Raw genomic sequence first — 21855 nt, 5'->3', positions numbered from 1 at the left:
TATATATTTACGTCAGCATGAGGACATTACGTGACAGCTGTCTAGGTATAAGTACTATAGGTTAAAACACAATCGACACTCCCAACGATGGTAAAAGCAGCTTTACATATAAAGATATTCCTATACTCCTTCAGTAGACTGGGAATGGCCTGTGTAAAAAATTCCCTATTTGTAATTAGATGAGTACTTTTACAATTTCAAGAAATAATATAACACACGAACACACTTTTGAATTTAATTTGTTTATCATTATTTATTTAAATTATAATAAGAATCAAACGAAATATCAAAATAATACAGAAATACATAAAATTTTCATTTGGTTTTATTCAATCAAATTAGCGTCAAATGGTTTTTTCGCGTTTTTTTTAAAATTATTATTATTTACTTTTATCAGTACAAATCGCAAGAACAAGATTATAAATCGCTATAAATTATAATTCGTAGAGAAGTAACTTTTAAAATTCGTTCCTCACAAAAACGTTAATTGTTTAATTTTTTTTTAAATATAAATTTTGGACTATTTTTATTAAACATTTGTGAAACATGGAGCTTATATGTTAATTGGCTTAATTCTGAAGCATAAAGTTAGATCAAATAATAAATGATACGAAACTTAAAATTGTAGTTAAATAAGTTTAGTGAAAATTAAAGGTCGTGCGAGCTTAAGTTTAGTTGCTGAGCACATTCCTGCACAGAACGCGCTATGGTCATTATCATATACACTACGTTTTAAACTACAATACAATACAAAAAAAAAATAATAAGAATATTTATAATAAAAAACACATTTCAGAAAGGTCGTGGTACAAATGTATGTGTATATAAGTCACAGGCACAGGCACATTTGGCGTACTGTTCTCTGTTATTGCAGCTGTTGTTGTTGTGTTTGTTGTAAAAGTTGCTCGTACTTGGCATTTGCTCATTGTTGTGCGTTGTTGTTGTAATCGTTGTTAGTTTTTGGCTCTGCTTATATGGAAGCATTTGTTGTCTTGTATAAAGTAAGTTTAATATTTAGAATATGGAGAGTGCGCTCGAAAAAGGAGCAGCATAACTGCACTACCTGCTCGTAAGAGAGGAACCTCTGTGTTGCAAATACATAAGTATGTATATACTATATGGATATTTTCCGAGCGCAACCCTTTGTTAACATGTGTGTTTGTATATATACTTTTCAAGGCACAATATTTTTGCATGTTTATACCATTAGCATGCATTTGAAATTCTTTTTTTTTTAAATTAATACATATATATGTATATGCATATACATATTAAATGATGATCTCTCTATACAAATAAAATCTGACTTAGTTTAGAACGCGGTTCAATGGCAGTACTTTGTTCAAGCATATCATTTTTTCTCGACACCCTTCGAATCTAGTAACACTGTGACTCGAAAGTTGCCAAGCTAGAAAACTTTAGGGCGCACCTGGCGAAATGCTTTTCAGCGTGTATTGGTGAGTAAGTTCGACGAAATAGACAGCGATGGCGTAGACAACGGCGACTTGATCTGATCCGATCCAAACTAGTATGATCTGATCTGATGAAATTGATTTTGACTAATCAAGCACAAACAGTAGAAATGATGATGGCAATTTTCTTTTTCACTTATCCCTATAAACAATATCGTGCTGCTGCTTCAGCGCAATCCATTTACTTGCCGGCATACATAGGGTTCTTAAAAGTGGACGTGGCCTGCTTGTAAATTGGATTCTCACCCTGTAATCGAAAGAGAGGGAAATAGTTATACGACTAGCTATAGAGCGATAATTGGGCGCTCAATGACACTCACCGTATCCCACTTGGCGTTCATACGCTCCTTCTCGAAGCGTGCAAACTCGCGGCGATCGTGTATGGTCGTGAGCAGCTTCCACAGCATCAGAATGGCCAGACCCACGAGTACGATGGCCGCAATGACTCCCAGCACAATGCCGAGCATAAAAATCTTCGGCGGGCACTCCGTTTGCTCTTGGGCATGCACCTTAAGGATGCCGCCAACCTCTGCATACTTGAAGGTAAACTTGCAATCGTCCTCATCAAAGAACACGCACAGTTGCTCGTCCAACTCCTCGTCGATTTTCACCTTCTCGACGCCAACTGGCGTGAAAGTGGTGCAATTGGTGGCACAATCGTTTTCGTTTTTCAGAACACCCGTATGGTACATCTGGCACTGTACACAGTCCTTCAGCTCGTGACAACGGCCCGAGCAAGTCGGACACTTCTCACAGTATCTGCCCGAATAGCGGCCCTCGTCGGTGGAATTGCACTTGCAGACGCCGCATTCACAAACGCCGTGGTCTGAGCAGATCGGACCGCCGTTGGGTGGATAGCAGGTGTCCTTGGAAGACAGACAGTTGCAGGAGCTGCCCTCCCAGCCAGAATGACAGATACAGCGGCCGCACACACAGTCACCGTGGTTGGAGCAGAGATCGTTCTTGTTCCGTTCACAGCTGAAGTTCTCGCATTCGCAGAATTTGCCAGATATTATCTCCTCGGGATTGTCGCGCTTATTGCACAGACATTTTCCACAGAGGCATGTGCCTAAACCGTTACAGTCGTGGAGTGTTGTGTTGTCAGCTCGGCAGCTGCTCGGCTTGTCCTTGCTCAGATGGCCATCCGAATTGGAGCACTCACAGGTGTTGCCAAAGTGCTGGTCGTCACACTCACAAATGCCACACATGTAGGTGCCGTGGTTGCTGCACTTAGTCGAGTGCTCCTCGTAGCCGGTTGAGCCTGGATGCTCGCAGGGACAAGAGCACAACATTTCCAGATCGATAACCATGCTCTCGTTGATGCCAACAGGATAGATCTGTATAACCTGCTTCCAGTCTCTCGGATTTAGTGGACATTTTGTCACTTGGATTTGGGCTGTGAAGCTAACTTTGTCGCCGACCTTGAGGCCACCACATTTGGATGTTTTTATTTCGGCACCGCCAGTCAAGCAGGACGAGAAATATGTGATCTTTACCTCGTCTGTGGCATTATCCTTCATTTCGACCGAGGAAGATATTTTCTGCAGTCATAAAAGTAAACAAAAATTAGAATTATATATCTTGAATTTAATCTCTTAATCATTACTTTTAGTTCTAAAAGAGAATATTCCCAATTCTTGATTATTATTTATTGTAATAACTTGTCTACTTACACGATATTCCTGAAGAACTAGGTCCACAACATTGGACGAATCGTTAGAAAGAATGGCGCTAGACGAACCCTCGATGTGGCTGGAAAGCTTCTGATAAATTGAGTGCTGACTCTGTGTAACCGCAAAGATGATGTTGATGGCATTCTGTTTGACCTTCTGGTTGATCTGTGAGATGCTCGGATAGTCTTGTATAATCGAATGGGTGTACATGCCCTGGCTATTCAGATGGCACTCGCCATCGTTCGGTGCAATAACACCGCCGAGCTTGCCATCGCCGGCATAATGGAATCCTGCATCTGTGGAGAAGACCAGAAGACGACGAGCCTGCTCGCGCCAGCCCACCTGCTGGCGACAGGCAATGGCCTGCATAATGGCATCGAAACCGCCCTCGGGCGCATCCAAATTTCCAGACACTGCGGCCTCTTTCACCTCGTTCTGTGCGAGCATTCAATTTAAAGTGGGTAATGATAGAAGCGGGATGAAGAATTCAGTAGATTTGGTAAGTAAATACTGGCGATTCGACGCTTTATAATGTTAATTAGTAAGCGTGGCAAGCATAGATTGGTACACTCTTGGTTAGTAGCCGTTCTAAAAACTCAAAAATCAATATTTTTTGGTATATCTGGTTAGCATTTTGTAGAGACAGCTATCTCTTGAGCAGACAGGCAAAGATGGAAGACAAACAAAGTATTGTTTTAATGTAGGTTCCATTCTTAAGCAAAAAATTTTATAGCTAACGATAGAGAAAAGAGAGTGTAGCTAGCTCGAAAAAAAAACTTTATGAAATTTCTTCTAGCCGTTCACGATTCTACACATTATTATTTTTTCTATATTTAATATTGAAATATGGTATTTTTTAAAGTTAAATAATGTTATGAATTTTTATGGAAATCGTTTTCTTGTTATTATTGTAATCTTAAGAATTTATTCAGAAATTTGTTGTCGCAATCGTTCAATAACGTTTATTCTGATAAGGTGCCTGCAAACACCCAAGGCTTGCTGCTAGGGGCTGTGCCTGTGATAGCGAGCTCGTGAACAGTTCTCGGAGTCAACGATAAGATATGCCTTCGCCTGCCCAAGTTGGCGCTCCTTATCGTATATACCAGTTGCTTTCGAATCCATACAATTTTAAAAAGAAACGCAAACAAATTCAAGAATAACATATTATACATACAAGAGTGTACCCACAGGAGTTTAAAGTTGTTATTGAATGTGCAACTAATCAGGCCATTGACTAAATCATGCCCAGACACCAATTAAATGTTAGTGCGGTTTATATATAAAAATTAGTAAAACATAACGACATCAAGATGGAACAAAAATCATGCAGCATGCAAACAAATAGAAAGCAATTTCTTGTCAGATTAGCAGTTACTGGATAAAATGGTTTTTAAATTTGTTTGCTTATCCGGTTATGAGCGTGAACGACAACTTACAGAGAATCTATATGTGTCCGTGCTCAAAGCCATGACGTTACGATAGCCATACGGAGCATCACATTTAGGACATGGCTCCTCCAAACTAATTTTGATACATGGTTTTGTTTTTGATTTCAAGAAAGCAAGACAACAACCAATATTCGGATATACACAGGCCAGAATAACATAGATATATAGATTGTGTGTGTGTGTGTGTGTGAAAGAGATAAAGAGAGAGATAGATTTTTGATAGATGTAAAATAAAAGATAAATATGTAATTAAAAAAAAAAATCCAAAATAATAATTTAGGAAAAACGTTTGATCCGGTGCAACCGAAAACTAGATACCTTTACAATCATTTTGGAGCAAAATTCTCCCATAGACATTGATTTAATCAAGTACTAAGTTTTTAAATGCCAATATATTTCTATTAAAGTTTGAATTTCTATAAATTTAACCCAAAATTTGTGTTTATTTGAGTTCGAACTATTCGTCCTCGTGAGCAAAATGATTTATGGCTTTTTCTTAAATCAGTAGGCGGACCTCGCAAAATTTTCAATATACATATCTTTGCAAAGGTATTATATTAAACAGAAAAAACAACAAAACACATTATGATAAATATATTGTATACGAATACCGACAGGTGGGAAAAGTCAATTTTTATGCCACGTTTAATAATGTAAGTGCTTCTATTTCAGATGTTTGTGAGAGCGACGAGGTACAAGTATGTATAATAGTAGAAGCTTATTTTATGGGGTCAGACCGACTCATAAATACCTTGTAGCCAACCTTTTCCCCGCGCTATATTCATTGAACTCAAATAAACCTATTCTACCAATTATTCTTATGACGGCTATATTATAAATGAAACCGATTTTGATAAAACTTCAGATTATTGAAAGCCACTATAAATAAATCATAAATATCTTCTTTTTTTGTCATGAATGTGGAAAATACAAGTCTATATACCTCGTTTGGTGATGTTAAATGTTAAAAAGTTTTCAATGTTCATACGGACGGACAGACGGTCCTCTAGCCTTCAGAATTTCTAGAACACCCTTTAAGTCCATATGTTCATAGTCAGAATCAGAAGCGCTTACATAAAACGCGGACATATTAAAAGCATATCCCATATATATGTACACGCACACACAGTCAAACTTAGATATAAATAGTATGTAGCATAATTTAGACAGACGTTAAGGTATGTAGAGTATAAATGCTTATGTACGTACTGGTGCTCAGTGCAATAAATAAATATATAATTGTATATACGAGAATGTAAGTTATAATTAAATATATAAATATGTATATTTAGGGTAATACATCGATAGGTTGTAATATTCATGTTGTATGCTGCTAGCAGCAAGTGCACTGCATATAGTATAGCTAAACGAAATGGAGAGATAGAGAGCAACAAATAAAGCCTTCGCCAAGAGTTAGATTCTTAAGCTATAGTTAGGGCACGAAACGCAAAACACACATGTCCAAGAATTAGAAAGGTGCACAGATGACAACAAGCGATGGTAAACTTATAGATAGACAGATAGATAATAAATACATGCAGGTGCAGAGTACAGCATGTGCGCGTATGTACTATAAGTTGGTTTGATATTAATTTGGGGCTCTTACAGAAAATATATCGGTGTTATTGCTCAGTGGCATGTGATTGCGGTAACCATAGGGAGCCTTGCAATTATCGCATGGATGTTCGAGTCTGTAGGTGGATGGTAATATCGTAGGCGTGATCGTGGTTGTTGTTGTTTGGTACATTTTGTTGATGTGGAGGTGTTTAGTTTTTATTGTTGTTGTAGTTATTATTATTATTTTTGATTTTATTATTTATTTTGGCGTTAGTTAGCATTTAAATAGTTGTTGGTTTTTGCAATAAAAAAAATTAATATAAAAACAATTTGTATTAATTTCAAAGGTCAGCAAAATCAAAAGAGAAAAGGAGCGATGTGTTAAACTAAGTACATTTGTTTTAAACTAACGCAGCTTAATTCAGTTTGTAAAGCCAATAAAAGCAATTTTAATTTTGTATTCTGTTACTTCGAATGTGTTACCATATGCAAAATATTGGTAAGAACCATGACACATAGTATGTTGGTATATACACATGGAATGGATTTGAAGAGGTTTCGAGGCTTGCCTTGTTTGTTTTCATGTTCGGCGTAGCGTCAAAAGTTAATCGGTGGGTTACATTTTGGAAACTCAAATTGTGTTAAGCTGCTTGGCATAAAACTAGACTTAACAGGTAACTTACTGGTCCTATATGTGTATGACATAAAAATAATTCTCTTAAAATATTCAAACTTGACAAACAATAAACAGGTCTTATCTGGTATTCGAATAACAGTCATAAGGCTATGGGTCATCGAAATGGTTCACTAATTATATTATTTAGTGGTAGAAAGTAATACCTACGATACTATCTTAAATAACGATTGTAAAATTAAATGGAATGTGCAGAACAGAGCCCAACATTTCACTTGTCTTCAATTCTTTGGATTGATACTATCATTAAATACATTAAGTTATTTACGAGTTGTGTGGATTATTGGGATAAGGCCAAGTTAAGTTTGAATGTTGCAGCACTTGGTATTTTATTTCTCATTGTTTGTTATACTTTCGGAACAAATGGTAGGTAATCCATATTCAATCAATCAATATTTTCAGCCACCTGTCTATAAGGCCTATTCCCGTTTCCGAATGAATTCGACCATGTTGGGTAAAATCGAAAATTTACCAATTTCTGCACAATTTTTTCGAATTCGGGAACGATAAAGCGCCTCATATGTATGTATGTATATAAACGTATATAATAATACGTAAGACCTAATTTAAGCCGAAATGACAAATTCACTCTAAAAGTGAATAACCTTTTAAGAGAATAAGAAATATTTCGTGCATTCGACAAACTCTTCGTACTAAATGATACACTTGAGCTATGACTAAGACTACTTAGAAACGTTATGAGCTAACCTTTGTAGACAACTAGGATAGGAAAATTGATTACTCACTTCTTGGGTATGGTGGACACATAGGGCATGAGTACTTTATCGACAAACGAACCAAAACCTAAACGGAAATTTGATGTAATGCGCTTCATGGTCTCCGACAATTTATCGCCCAAGGCGGACAACTTTTCCTTATCGTCCTCCATGGATTTAGACAAGTCCATCAAATAGTAGAGATCGACGGGATAGTCCTCGGCCTGGGAATAGCTCACATGGAGGTTATGGATTTGATCTGAAAAAAGCACAAAACGATTAGTTTTTAGAACTACTGTTTGGGACGATCAGTTCCCAATGTCAGTCCCACTTACTGATGCGCAATTTCAAGTTAACACGCTGTGGCTTTATCTGTACGATCTCGCCGGCTGCAGCGGCGGCGCTGGCGGCAGCAGCACCACCATATTGTGCACCGTAGGCGGCGGAAGAAGAGCTTGAGGCCGAACTCTGTTGGTGGTAGCTCCTTTGGTATGAGCCGCCGGAGACGAACTGACCGGCGGCCCAGGCCTCGGCACTTTTGGCCAACGTCAAATTTTTGTTGATTAGTATGGTCTCAGAAGTGTCGGGATTCCACACGAACTCCTCAGGGCAGATCTGGGGCGAGCTGTGCTGGAAGCAGCGCGGTCGATCTCCATAGTCGTCCTTCATGCACCAGGCACAGCTCTGGGTCTGGATGCACTCGTGGCAGTTGATCTTACTTTCGCAGGGATTCTGCTGCAGCTTAGCGGGCATTTCGGCGGCTATGACCACCAACATGGAGAGCAGTATGGATAAACACATTACCCGATGGGACCTCCTCCTGCTAGTCGACGTCGTCGTCGTCATCGTCGTGGGTTGTGTCTTGCGGTGGGCAGGTGGTGTGGCGGTGTCTTGTGGCAATCCCATTGTTTTTTATTTTATTTTTATTCTTTGTATACTTCCTCTCTAACGTGCACTCTTTTTTTCTCGTACTCTTCTTCCTATGTACACATGTAGCTCTCTCACCCTTTCAGTTCTAGGCTAAAGGGCTGCAAGAAAAAAGAAGCGTTTTAATTGGGGCTAAAAACTGATTTACAACACGTTCGTGATTTGCTCGCGTCTTTTTACATAAACATAATCCACACACATATGTATATACTGTAGGTACGTATTTAACCAGCTGCGTATCTTAGGTATGTACATACATACATACGTACTTGTGGAAATATCTATGTATGTATGCATGTATTTGAGCGTATACCTCGATTTTGGTTAAAATTTCACGTCTTTGCGCGACCTGCGTTCGTTGCCAAATGAGCAACAAGCTAACACACACACATACATATGCATACGTAATAAATAAATAAAAAACAACAACAACAACAACAAAAACATCTGTGCAGCCCACTGGGGCGGTTAGTTGGTTGGTCAGTCGACGTCAGCGCCAGCGCCAGCGTCGAAACACACAGGTTTGCCTCATGTTTAATTTTATTTCGATTTTCTTGTTGCTGTTGTTTCTGCTGCTGAGCAATACACTCAGCGTCGTTTCGTACGAACATGACTCATCCAATGTAAAGAGACACACAAACAAATCCACACACACACAAGTTGGCTAAACTGGCCGAGAAATCCGATTTTTCATTAATAGAGCGTGTCAAACGGAACTAAAGGAACTCTTAAAGGCGTCGTCGTCGTTCAATTATTGCACGCTAAGACAGACAGACAACCCACCTTTGCGCAAACAAGGTGTGTGTGTGTGTGTGTATCTCCAATCGCGTAATCGCAGATAGCTCCCATGTTTATAAGTGTTGAGACCATGAGCAGCCAACAAGCAAACATGTCAGGGAAGTTGCCGATTTAGGTTCTTTTAAAAAATTTGCTTTTCTCATTAAATTATATTTGATTAATTCATACATATGATGAAAGGCCTTAAGCACTATTCTAGCAACTAGACCTAATTGGAAATATAACTTACTGCTAAGGCGAGCAAAATATACCAGCTGTTTTCCTTATTTGCCGCGAACTAGAGTTGCTTGATTTTTGAAAAAATATATAACATAGATGGAGTTCCAATTTAGTTCAAGTGGTGTCCCAAAAATGAACATAAAATGCAAATTATTGCAAAATATCATTTGCAAAAAAATAGCAAGCAAGACATCCAATATATTGATATTATATAGTATGTAAGCCGTTTTGTTTATTTTGTATTTGGAGATGACGAAACAGTCAACAATTACAAATTTATGTGAATATAGTATTCCACATACTGACTCATCTGGAATCAAGTGGTACCGCTGGGATATACAATATCGCCGGCTTTCATCCAAACAATAATGAAATTAAACGTAGACAATTTCAACGGGAGTTATCATCTTAATTTTAACATTCTAAATATATGGATAAAGGAATTATATTTAATCTTGTTAAGAACGTTTCCTGCATCAAATGAAAAAGTTGTTCTAAAATTTAATTAGAATCACTTAAAGATTAACATTTTTAGCTTTAATTCAAATAAGAAGGGGAAGACATTAATTACTAAATATCTGACAAATCGTAAATGCCTCGCACCGTAACCAACAACTGCAACCTGAAGAATTTTTAATGAACTGGCATCGAACTGGGGCTAACATTTCGAATAGTAAAATTTTGTAGGATGGGCAAGGTATATAATAGCGTACGCATACACATGCATTCGGTATGTGTGTATTTGCGATTGCTCGATATGTGCCTTTTAACGACACGGAGCAGATTAATGGAAAAGCTAACGGTTCCATGTGTGACTGTGTGACGAGGGCACGTTTCCCTTCCTGCGCGCTCGAATTGAAAATATAAACAAAGACGAACCACCACCGAAACAAAACCTCACGAAATGCAGACAAAGGAGTTCCTTTGTTGCTGCAATCAATTGCAATCAGAAATTGGGTGGATGACAGACCCAGCTAAAGCTTACCGGCAATATCGCAAACTTTTGCACACTTCACTCGGCTTAGTCATGTGAAGGCGACGCCGGCAAAGTCGGTGATGCTATTGCTGATGATATGATGACTAGGCCGCTGATTGCCACTCAGCAAATCGGCATTGAATATCTGGAGAATTCAATGAGCAACGACATTTCGAGGCATGTGTCACCAGAAAGATTGAGAAAAATGTTGAGCTTAAGGCATTAAGGGTATTCCTGTTCACTAAAAACAACTGCATGAACAAAAATTTGCCGCAATTTGGATTTGTGTTGGAGTGTCTCAGCCCGAACCTTTTTTTTTAAGTAAATCATCATTTGGTTACTAATTGCTTCCCTTAAATTTAGCACACTTTGTTCTAAAATATCAGTATAGATGGCGACTTTATTTAAGATATGTACATAAACCAAAAACCTGTAAACAGGTGTTTAGCGACATAAGATTCTGAAATAGCAATCAGGAATACCCACGTTATTATGAAAGAGGTGCATTGCCTTAGTAGAAATTCTTTTCGGCACAGTCATCTGTTTAAATAATCGTGACATAAAATCACATATTCAATCAAAACGGCAAGTTGGTGAATGGCTGAATGATGATTTGTGTTTCAACATGGGGGCAAACAAAAATTGATCATGTGACGTAGAGGGGCGAGAAGAGCAGAAATTGCAGGCTTCATAGCGCCAACTTTTATCATTCTTATTGTGCCCGGTGAGGGCATAATGCTTTGCCTCAAGGCATCGAGGACTGAACACAACAATTCTCCATGCGTATGTTTGTTTATCTCTGTGTGTGTGTGTATGTGTGTTTATGTTTGATTGTATGCGATGTCTAAATATAACAACCCACGCTGCCGCGACCGATAGGCAGCTGCAGGCAGCATTGGGCCAGCATCGTGATCTCTGCACAGTGGGCGCAAAATGTAAACCATTTGCATGCAGCAATTGTCTGCCACGAGATCGTGGAACGGATTAATATTAGATATTCTTGAGGATGTACACAACATATGCAACTGATACGTAAACAAATGTTGACCACTGTGCGAGCATAGAGCATAAAAATATATGTATGTACTACAAAATCGTGGGCAAAAAACTATGGCCAAAAAGCAGCACCAAATCTTGCACACACACACACACACATTGACGAGTGTCTTGGCCTCGTACGCACGCCCACAAACAACAGCATCTGCGACACACCAGAATGTGGGCGTCAGCAACTCGTACTTGTTGTTGCTTTAAGGCAGCGCGATAAACAGACAGCAACAACGACACCAAAGAGTGTGGGACATTTCCTTGAGAGTTACAATTCCACCCCACAGGCAATAAGTAAACGATTTTGGGACTTAAAGTTACAGAACTACGACGCGCACGTTGCAATTAGTAGCGGCGACTCCTGATTTTTAACTTTAAATTCAGCATTTGTCTGATTATTTTATTTTACTCCAACTTCCCGACTGCAACCAACGCCAACAGCGCTCAGTAAATATCACATACACGACATACACACACACGCACGCTTGTGCACATACAGTGTGGCTTTGTATGCGTGTGTCGTCGTCGTAGTCATTGCGAATGAAATCATCACTCTGAGTAACATTTTTGAGTTAAATCAAATGCAGTAATAAATGTATTATTTTATTACGTAATTTAACTTCGTTCGCAATATTTCATGAACACCCAAGCGTTTGATTGAACCTAAATTGACATTTTTATACGATTTCAATTAAAATTTCAGTAAAATATTTCCATCAGGGTGGCGACGTCTTCGCTGCTCAATGTTTTATTTTGATTTCATTTAACACTCACACACTTGTGGAAGCTGAGCCACCACTCACGGGCACAATCAAACTTTACTTAATTCTTAAATGCCACTCTTGAAGCATTTTTATTTTGCATTTGCTACACGTATTTGCCACCAGTTTGTTTAATTTATTTAATACAAATAAAATGCTATACAAATCAACAAGAAAAAAATTACTTCGTATGCCAATGTACCGTCCACAAACGTCCGCGCCGTCTATCGCTTATCATAAAACTGGAAGTCTGTGAACGAAAGTGTGACCATATATTTAAAAGTATTGGTTCTTAGCAGGTATCCAACTTTTATTTTAGCCGTTATATACAAAACAACAATTTTATATTAATAGTAGGTAGTTTCTCTTTTTATCCAAAAGTTTTATTTTAAATTGCACGTTATTTTACAGCCATAATTAACGTAATAAAACTATATACATATGTGAAGCGTTAAAAGTCACATTTTATTTGCTTTTGTAAATAATTATTTTATTTTTTGGTGCAAACATTGTATATTTTTCAAAGCAGTATCAAATTGTCTATGCCTGCTTTTAAACTTAATCGTGTCGGTTGGGCTTCTTCATTTAAATTGATTCAATTTGAATCTTGTTTTAATACCAAATCTGCAATTTAAAATGAGTTTTACAAAATAAATAATTTTACAAATAATTCGATCGTTAAGCTAAGAGGCAGCACTGCACAGCTGCGTGCAAAACATTGGGCACACTAATGCGACGCCATCTAGCGAGTACAAAGATTGCAACGTTCGAAACGCGTTGGCCCGTTCGCCATGTCGAATGTAAATAACAACAGGCGATAAATTGTTAACAAAAAGTAGTGCAAGTGAGTGCAGTGAAGTCATCAATTGTGTCTGTGCCAAATCAGAGCATCAAATAGTGAGATATCGACGCAGGCACACAAGCCCAGCATCGGATCAGTAGTTACAAAAACCAACTTAAGCTGAAAGTGGCAACGCTTGCTGCCGCACTTGCAATCGCACAAAGAAAACTTACTAGGCAGATAGGCAGGCAGCTCAAGGCAAACGCATTACCTTGGAGTGTTGGGTGGGTGCCCACCATGGAAGATTTTGATATCGATCTTAATTTTATGCAGCTGAGCCGGCAAGAGTTGCTACAGCGCTACACGAGCGCTGTCCGTCAGCTGCGACGCATTGCTGAGGCCAACTATGGGGTGCGTCCTCTGATCTTCGATAATTATGTGCTCTTTCAGTATTTCCAGCAGCGCAGCTGGCTTCAACTGAATAGTCCGCTGTATAACACAACGACACCATTGGTGAGCTACCTAAAGTTGGAGGTGCTGCACCACCTCCTCGATCGTCGGCGGCAGATACTGTGCTGGCTCTTTTACCTTACTTTGGTTTCGCTATGTGTGGTGGCGTACCGGTACGAGACATCGAGTGCATCCAACGGAAAGATGGTACAGTCCATGGTCTATCCAGGAATGCGGATGTGGCGCCGCATGACCATGCCACTCATACAACGTTTCCCACGACTCACCGAGCTCTACGACGAGTCCTGTCTCATGGGCAATCCGTTCTACCAGCTCGAGGATCTCAGTTGCGGTCCGTGCGCAAATGTGGAGACTGTCTGGTTCGAAAGCGAGGAGTGCGCCCAACTACTTGTCAGCAGCAATGACATTGAGTCCGATTCCAAATCTGAGATGGTGGGCGGCTACCACATGATGGCTCCAATCGAACGCTGTCAGAAGCCCGCAATTCATGTGCCCTTTGCTTTCAAGAGCAGTCAGCATGCAATTGATTTAAATGACTTCTACAACATTTATGCCAATAACCACAAGATCTTCCAACGCGATGCCTATCGCGTGCATTCCACCAATCAGGGCGTACACAATCTCGAGGATTTATTCGGCCAATTCAATAGCAGCAGCAACGGAAGTGGAAATGTTCAGAGAGCAGCATCATCCACATCTTCCCCCACTTGGTCGCAACAGGCGCACAATTTGTGGCGTTGCAATCGCATGCTGCCAGCCCGCCTCCTGCGACCCATTTTTGCGCGTCCCTCGCGTCTCCCCAGCATGGGTGTCGCCCTCGAACGCTATGTAGCCATCGATACAGCACAAGCTCCATCATATACGTTGCCCGAAACGGAATGCCCAAATGTTTATGTGCATCAGGCCGTGGGCACACGCTTCATCATTCTGCGTCCGACCAGCGAATGCCGTCAGCGATGTCGGACACTCTCCCTGCGCCTAACGCAGTCCTTTGTGCGTGAGTATCCTTTTTGTAATCTATCTGTTTATCTGTGTAATGTAACTGATGTCTTCGATTTTTTGCAGTCAGTTACAATTGGTTGTACTGGAAACCGATCTCTGCGCCCGATCCCATATCTGAGTCGCTTTCAATTAGTCTGATTGGCTCCTATTGCTAGACGCCCACGTTTTTTAGCTCTAAGCGATTAACACACAACTGCAATAATTAACCCGATTGTATCCAAGAGTTACAAATTATTGCAACTATTCATCATCAGCATCATCATCATCTTCATTATATACATTTATATGCCAAGCCAAAATAATCACTATACAGGAAACACACAAATGCTAATCCCATTCAAAATGGCTAGCTATTCTTAATGTGTAAATCGCTTCCCTCACCTATTGCCAAGGTATTACCGCCTGGTCCGTAGTTCATAAGGCTGACTTTATGTTTCATTTTTGTGTTCAACTCAATTCCTTTACTTTTTTGTAACCAACTGCATTTAATATATAAGTTCTACTATTATGTTTGATATTTTATGTTTTATACCTACATGTACACCATTATATACACACACACATGCATCTGCATAGGCAATGTGGGAGGGAGATATGCAGAAATTCGATTTTAGACTGTAGCTGAACCTAAAGCTGAAAAAGTTGTAAATATGTATGTATGTTTGTATCTGTATGAAACGTTTGCCAAAATACAGTTCGATTTAACACCACAATGCCCATGGCGTTTCAAGTGAAATTTATTATAAAATACACAAAACCAATCATATGTATATACATGCCGATTTTCATTGATTGGAATAGGAGAATCCTATATGGCTGCCCGCCGCAATTCATCGAAATATGACCCAGTCATAAGATCAGCCTCCAGGATGCCAAACTTTTCGCTTAGCTGCTCAGCAATTACCTGGCCCTGTTCCAGGGTCTCTGACGGCTGCAGGCACACCTCAAACTCCATGAAGTAGCCCAAGTCCTGTACCTCGTCCAGATGAATACGCGTCTGTTCGTGCAGGTAGAGATGGCGTTTCTTGGCCAGCACACCCAGGGATCCGTTAGATTGGCACAGTATCTTTTCAAGAACCGCTGGTTCGTCCACCTCGATTTTGTTATATTTGGATAGCTTTGGGCCTGCTACGTCAGGTCGGTCGTAGTAAACCAGCTGGGAACGTGATGGAGCCTGCAAAAAGCGTAGCTTCAGGCGGCCGCCTAATGGCGAATTGAAGAAAACATCACGCTGCACGATGAGTTCTCCTTCAGCGCCAGTCAGCTGCCTGGCAATGTTTATGCGGCGTTTAAACTCCTCGGAACTGCCTATGCGTGCCTTGATCTCGACATTCCGTTGGTTTTCGGGCACGTCTCCGTCGCACATACTGGAGTAATTCTTTCCAAAAATATAAAATCTAAATGCTCGTTGCCACCTCATTTAAAAGATTAACTTGCACCGCCAACGAGGGCTACTCTGAAAAACAAAGTGGAATGAAACACAGCTGGCTTTTGCAGCAGTGGCAACCCTCAAGCTCCTATCCCTTTGCTAAAATTATTTCCAATTGAGGACGCAAACGCAACTGGTCATAAATCGAGCCGCCGGCGTCGTTTCAAGATGGTCTTTTATTTCAAGAGCAACATTGTTCAGCCACCTGCCATGCTGTACATGGGCCGCGACAAGCACGAGAATGAGGAGCTCATTCGCTGGGGCTGGCCCGAAGATGTTTGGTTCCATGTACACAACTTGTCGTCGGCACACGTTTATCTGCGTTTGAAGAAAGGCCAGACCATCGATGATATACCCACAGATGTACTTGTTGATGCCGCCCAGCTTTGCAAGGCGAACAGCATCCAAGGCAACAAAGTGAACAATTTGGAAATTGTCTACACTATGTGGGAGAATCTGAAGAAAACGCCGGACATGGAGCCCGGTCAGGTTGCCTATCACGACGAGAAAGCTGTGCGCAAGATACGACTTGAGAAGCGTGTCAACGAAATAATTAACCGCTTAAACAAAACCAAAACAGAGGACGAACATCCCGACTTTCGTGGACAGCGTGAGGCACGCGATGCCGCCGACCGTCAAGATCAGAAACGTCTGCAGCGCGAGCTGCGCGAAAAGGAGAAGGAGGCTGCCAAGCAGCGTGAGCTGGAGGCGGAACTGCGTAGTTATGCATCGCTACAAAAGCCCGAGAATATGCGCACCAACTACGACGCCGGCAACGAATCCGACGACTTCATGTAGGTGGTGCCGGTATGAAGTGACTAGCGTAGCATTTCAATATAATTTTTATATATATTGTACATGTATATTAAGTGCTATTTTTTTAAAATCGTTAATTAAACAAATTTTCTACTGTGAAACCGATGAGTGCTTAGTCTTACGTTTTCGCAATAAAATTCCATGACGCTTTTACACAATTATTGGTATTTCGTGAGTCTCATCACCATTACACCAATGGTTATGTGCTTTTCCTTTTATAACGGTTGTAAATCATGGTAACCTTATAGGCGACTAAATGTTCTAAATACAACGTTTTGGGAAGACGGGAGTCAAATTATATATCTAAAGGTACATATGTATTTGCACAGCGCGCCAAGTAAAACATTGCCACACAACCAAAAAAACATTGAAATATTCGCCACAGGCCAAGTGTTTGCTACCACATGGTGAGTATAGACCGCCATCTGTTAGCAATAGTTTGCAGTGCTGGTAAACAATACCGTTAAAGACGTGCAAAATTTCAAATGCCAGGCAACTGATTTTACAAAGTCGAACTTGACTCGATTTGTGTTATTCAAATACTTTTGTATCGTACAGCACGTAAACGGCGATCAGTATAAAAAAGGGTTTTTTTGAAATGCAAATATCGAACATGAATGAAACTGTCGTCAAAAGTAATGGTATTCAATTAAAAAGCTCATTTATTTTTTTACACATAGTTTTTGTTTTCTTTTATTTATTCATATGCTTTGTCAATTACATTTACACATATATTGTATGCTAATACTTTGTGCTTGCTGCACGCCTTTCACTAATTTCTTACATCTTTGCTTGAGCTTCTCTAGCTCTGGCTTTGTTGCTTGGTTGGTTATTTTTATTTCTCATGCACGTTTATGCATTTCTGCTCACTTGGCTTTTCTACTTAAATGTTAAACGCATGCTGGAAATTTGTTTTCCTTTGCCAATTAACAATTATATGTTTATTCATTCACTTAACTAATATGTTATATGGTATGAACTTGTGCTTTGAGTCTTTGAAATATAAATTATTTTTTAAAAAAAAAAAGAAGGAAATCGACCAAACTTTTGTATTTTTTTTTTGCAGTTCCACAGCTTGTACATAAAACTGTCAGAAACAGAGATGATTTGGTGTATTTGTTTTCAGTATAGGTTCCTAGTGCGATTTGCTTGAATGCGTCGAATGTGTCTAAACATAGTTAATACAATACACGTACATACATATTCATATCCATACACATATATATGTTTATATATATATATAAATGTAATAGAAAAAACGTACAATTAATCAAGAAAAAATATATAATCAGTCATTGAAGTTAATAGATATAAATACATGTACAAATTGTAGCTCAGACAATTACATATCAATTCAATTCGTTTAACAATTAAGAATTACATTTTAAAGTATGTTTAGTTTGCGCATACTGCTTCTTCTTCTTCTTCTTCATCATCATCATCTTCTTATCTTCATAATCTTGTTGCTTTGCTCTTTGCATCGCTAATCGCGGATCGCAGATCGCTGATCGCATTCATCCATCCATGGATTCTTCTATATTTATGTATATCGCTTAGACTATACGGTATATAAATACCATCTGGCTTAGTGCTGCTAAGATCTGCATGCATTTGTTTGCCGCTTAATTTGTGTATGAGAAAAAAATTGAATGCATTTCATTTCGTTTAATTTTTGTTTTGCTGCTTATGTGCTAGAAATTGCATTAATATGGCCTATATATTTATTATTAATCATACATATATAGTATGTATACACATATATATGTTAGAACACACACGTAGTATTATTGAATACAATAAAAGCATTCCAAAAAGTAAGTTTCAATGCACATACACAGTAAATAGTAAATAGTTACAGCTTAAGAAGAGGCTTATGTTTTAGATATGCTTTTTGTTTTTTCATTTCTTTTCCTTTGTTTTGTTTTGCTGTTTCTTCTCCCCATCAGCTGTCGTCAGCTGATTGCATCAGCTGATAACGTTTCTTCACTTCGCTTCCCATCCTCTTTAATATCCCTTTCAGGACCTTATCTAGAGAGTGCCAGTAGAATAAAGCACAAGTTTTCTTTTGGAAAATCAAACACACTCACACAATTATTTGAAATTAAATTTTAAAATTCTTACACTTGTAACAGTTACGCGTATGCGAGTTTGTTGTCGTCATCGTTATAAGAGAAATTAAATATAATGAGATTGCGCAAGCTATAATGCAAACAAACACATCTACAGGCACACACCATACTCACACACACTCACACTCGCACGCACACACACGCACTCACACAAAACAAACTAACACTCTTCGAAAGGTTGGCGACGCCTGCTCAATGGAATCAAACATGAAGTTGGTAGTGAGTGGGGGGCCAAAAAACAGAGAGAGAGAGAGAGAGAGAGAAAAGAGTTGCTTAAATTGTAAGCAAACATTATTGTTATCACAAGTTTTTGCTTTGTAATGTGGCCAGCAGGTTGAAAATGAAAAGAGCACGTTCCAGAATTGGTGAAAACAGACGACGCACAGATAGACAGACAGACATACACACACACACAGTCACACTCACACTTACACTCACACTTATACTCCCACGTACACTCACTTAGCACTCATGTAATAAGTTATTAATTGAACAAATGTTAAAAAAAAAGTATATCGTTTGCGAATTTGTACAACTAAATGGATACAAGAAATGCTTGTAAATCTCAGATCTCTCGTTTTTGATCCTAATAAAAAAAAAATTATGTTTAGGGGATAACTACTACAACTATATATGTATATATATCCATATAGCAGCGCACCAGCAACACAAACACATTCCATCCAGACGCGCCACAAACAGCAGCTGCAGAGCATCATCACTTTTCGCCTGATATGTTACCCTGACCGCCCCCCGTTAACAATCTCTTTCCATTCTAATTTCTCTCTTCTATGTCCTTCTGCTACTGTCCTCGCTCTCTCGCTGGCTCTTTCTGCTGGATTGCCTGTGGCGCCTCTCAGACGAATGTCTCTCTGATGACGGTACTGCTGCTACTGTTGCTTAGATCTTAGAACTCGGTTGATTGTCAGACAAATGACGAGAAGCCGGGCAGTGGTGCTCTCGATCTGGCCATATTATTGACAATAATCTGACCACCATTGAGGCTCATCACTGCACTGCCCTCCGGCTCGGAGTCAGTATAGCTGGAGTAGTTACGGACCGGTTTGGTCTTCTTCCACGACTGTCGCAGCGAGTCATTCACATTAGCGTAGTGATTGACAAATGAATGCGGATCGGAGCGCACGCTCTCGTTCTCGCTCTCCGAGTGCTAAAGAGCAGGGGAATCCAAATTAGTGGAATGTCCATCATGGGGTAGAGTATAGTTTAAGAAACTCACCTGTGAGGCCTCCGAGCTGCTCACCTCGGATGGCTTCTCGGTCACGCTGCTGTCATCGGGATTCTCATCGTAGCACTTGAGACTCTCCTCATCGCTGTGATAGGCCACTGATGCGGGCGATGGGCGTGGCGGGCTCTTTCCCAGCTGCATATTGGTGGGCGGCCGATTAGTTGACTTGCGTCCCAGGGTGCCGAGCGTGCCGCTCCTTAGTGTTCCCACACTGTTGAGGGTTCCTGTGCCGACGCCGTGCCGCGACCGATACAGCTCCAGAGCTAACTCCTGACGCTCATCAATGGACATGGCCATGGACTCCTCCAGCGTCTTTTGTGCCTCCTCTGCAAATGATCATTAATTTAGTTTACGGAACACTTGCAACCCGTAAGCGCCTCACTCACGTTTGTACTTGTAGCTCTTGCTCTTCACACAGAGGACGGCGATGACCATAACTATGATGACAATGGAAGTGGCAGCGAGTGCCACCATGAACCAGGTTTGCCTGTAGAAGGGCTTGTGCTGCAGATAACCGTACTCCAAGTGGAGCTTGGATGGTGTCAGTATGGAGTCCTTGGAGTACACCGGATAAGAAATGCCGAATCGGTTGTACGCAATCACACGGAATGTGTAGGCGGTGGAGGGCATCAGTATGTGGTAGCTAACTGTGAAGTCCTGCATGGTGCCTTTCTTAGTTTTTTCGATTTTGGTCCAGCGGGAATCGTCTGTGTGGAATGAAAGCGCTGAGGTTAAAGAAATATGATCTGGCCCATCAGAGAAATTACATGAGTGGTATTATCCACTTTTTTCAGAAATTAGGTTAAGCTTGACCCAGAGACCGTTACAATTAATAATCGAAGCATAAATTAGTTTCCAAAAGGTTTCGAAATCAATCACTAAAGTAATTCAAATAAAGTAATTGAGAAAATGAAAATAAAAACTATAAACTGGTAGAAACATAAGCAATTATTTAGATTTATTTGCCAAAAACCATGGTATATAATTGATTTTAGATAAAAGGTATTGCAAAGAAATTATAATGGCTATGCTTGATGAGAGAACAATAAGTTCCCTCACTTACAAATCGTAATTGTAACTTTGGTCCCTGGTTCGGATATTCGGTTAATTCTACAGCGCGTAATACTTACAAATAAATGAGGGTTCTCCTTTTTCTACGCAAGCATTTTGTAAAAGTTATTGCATAATGAATTTCATAGATTTGGTAGCAATTTTGTATTTTATAGTTTTTGTTTTTGTTTTTTTTTGTTTTAAAGCACCACTCCACCAAAGATTAAATAGAATAAAGGGAAGAGCAAAAATATTGGACAGTTAGTGGAGTCCCAAACCGAAAAGTACCGCTAGATATACTAGAGGATTAGAGCAGAGCCACTTACCGCGCTTCTTGGCCTCAATAAGATAACCCAAAATAGGGCCATGACCTGACGGTCCATTGATCCAATGCATTTCCACGCTTGACAGTGTCTTGGTGAGTATCAGATCGCGAGGAGCCACCGGTGAGCCAAACTGCGGTCCAGTGGTAACATTTTCGCTCACCGCCGGGCCATAGTCGATGGTCTGGGCCCGCACGGTGAATGTGTAGGTTACTTCCTCCTCCAGATTTTGAACGCGCAGTGTTGTGTTGGAGACCTTTTGCTTCACCTGCTTGCTGAACTCTGTAAAGGGTTTTACGGTTAAGGAGGGGTCCAGAATA

The 21855-nt window shown here is 39.9% G+C and overlaps 5 protein-coding genes across 7 annotated transcripts in view; 2 read left to right on the top strand and 3 right to left on the bottom strand.

Annotated features, from left to right (window-relative positions):
• Nucleotides 1–505: 505 nt before the first annotated feature.
• LOC115626712 (integrin beta-PS) lies at nt 506–12518 on the bottom strand. 3 transcript variants are annotated; one of them, XM_030522152.1, is made up of 7 exons: nt 12474–12518; nt 7896–8588; nt 7591–7819; nt 6200–6284; nt 3146–3580; nt 1793–3013; nt 506–1719 (listed from the first exon to the last, which is right to left on the bottom strand). In XM_030522152.1, the coding sequence occupies exons 2-7, from the start codon at nt 8464–8466 to the stop codon at nt 1654–1656; spliced, it is 2607 nt and encodes an 868-aa protein (XP_030378012.1). In that variant the 5' UTR covers nt 8467–8588; nt 12474–12518; the 3' UTR covers nt 506–1653. The 3 variants fall into 3 exon arrangements, with proteins under 3 accessions (XP_030378012.1, XP_030378014.1, XP_030378013.1); XM_030522154.1 differs by lacking the exon at nt 6200–6284 and adding an exon at nt 4582–4666; XM_030522153.1 differs by lacking the exon at nt 12474–12518 and adding an exon at nt 12302–12377.
• A 558-nt stretch (nt 12519–13076) lies between these two features.
• Nucleotides 13077–15255, top strand: LOC115626730. Its single transcript, XM_030522176.1, has 2 exons — nt 13077–14537; nt 14606–15255. The coding sequence occupies exons 1-2, from the start codon at nt 13367–13369 to the stop codon at nt 14695–14697; spliced, it is 1263 nt and encodes a 420-aa protein (XP_030378036.1). The 5' UTR covers nt 13077–13366; the 3' UTR covers nt 14698–15255.
• LOC115626732 lies at nt 15233–15917 on the bottom strand. Its single transcript, XM_030522177.1, has one exon. It carries the CDS (start codon nt 15906–15908, stop codon nt 15351–15353), a length of 558 nt encoding a protein of 185 aa, XP_030378037.1. The 5' UTR covers nt 15909–15917; the 3' UTR covers nt 15233–15350.
• A 135-nt stretch (nt 15918–16052) lies between these two features.
• LOC115626857 (coiled-coil domain-containing protein 25) lies at nt 16053–16888 on the top strand. The gene has a single exon (XM_030522358.1). It carries the CDS (start codon nt 16140–16142, stop codon nt 16767–16769), a length of 630 nt encoding a protein of 209 aa, XP_030378218.1. The 5' UTR covers nt 16053–16139; the 3' UTR covers nt 16770–16888.
• A 1168-nt stretch (nt 16889–18056) lies between these two features.
• Nucleotides 18057–21855, bottom strand: part of LOC115626685 (protein sidekick) — a 123724-nt gene continuing 119925 nt past the window's right edge. The window contains exons 13-17 of the mRNA XM_030522113.1: nt 21539–21817; nt 21293–21316; nt 20549–20869; nt 20154–20488; nt 18057–20084 (exon numbers count right to left, since the gene is read on the bottom strand). Coding sequence (XP_030377973.1) covers nt 19842–20084; nt 20154–20488; nt 20549–20869; nt 21293–21316; nt 21539–21817 — 1202 coding nt within the window. The 3' untranslated portion in view covers nt 18057–19841. The remainder of the gene's footprint in view (nt 20085–20153; nt 20489–20548; nt 20870–21292; nt 21317–21538; nt 21818–21855) is intronic.

This window comes from Scaptodrosophila lebanonensis, unplaced genomic scaffold (genome assembly GCF_003285725.1).
Source record: "Scaptodrosophila lebanonensis strain 11010-0011.00,11010-0021.00 unplaced genomic scaffold, SlebRS2 tig00000089-arrow-pilon, whole genome shotgun sequence".
Taxonomy (NCBI): Eukaryota; Metazoa; Arthropoda; class Insecta; order Diptera; family Drosophilidae; genus Scaptodrosophila; species Scaptodrosophila lebanonensis.
This window is presented reverse-complemented; position numbering and strand designations above follow the sequence as displayed.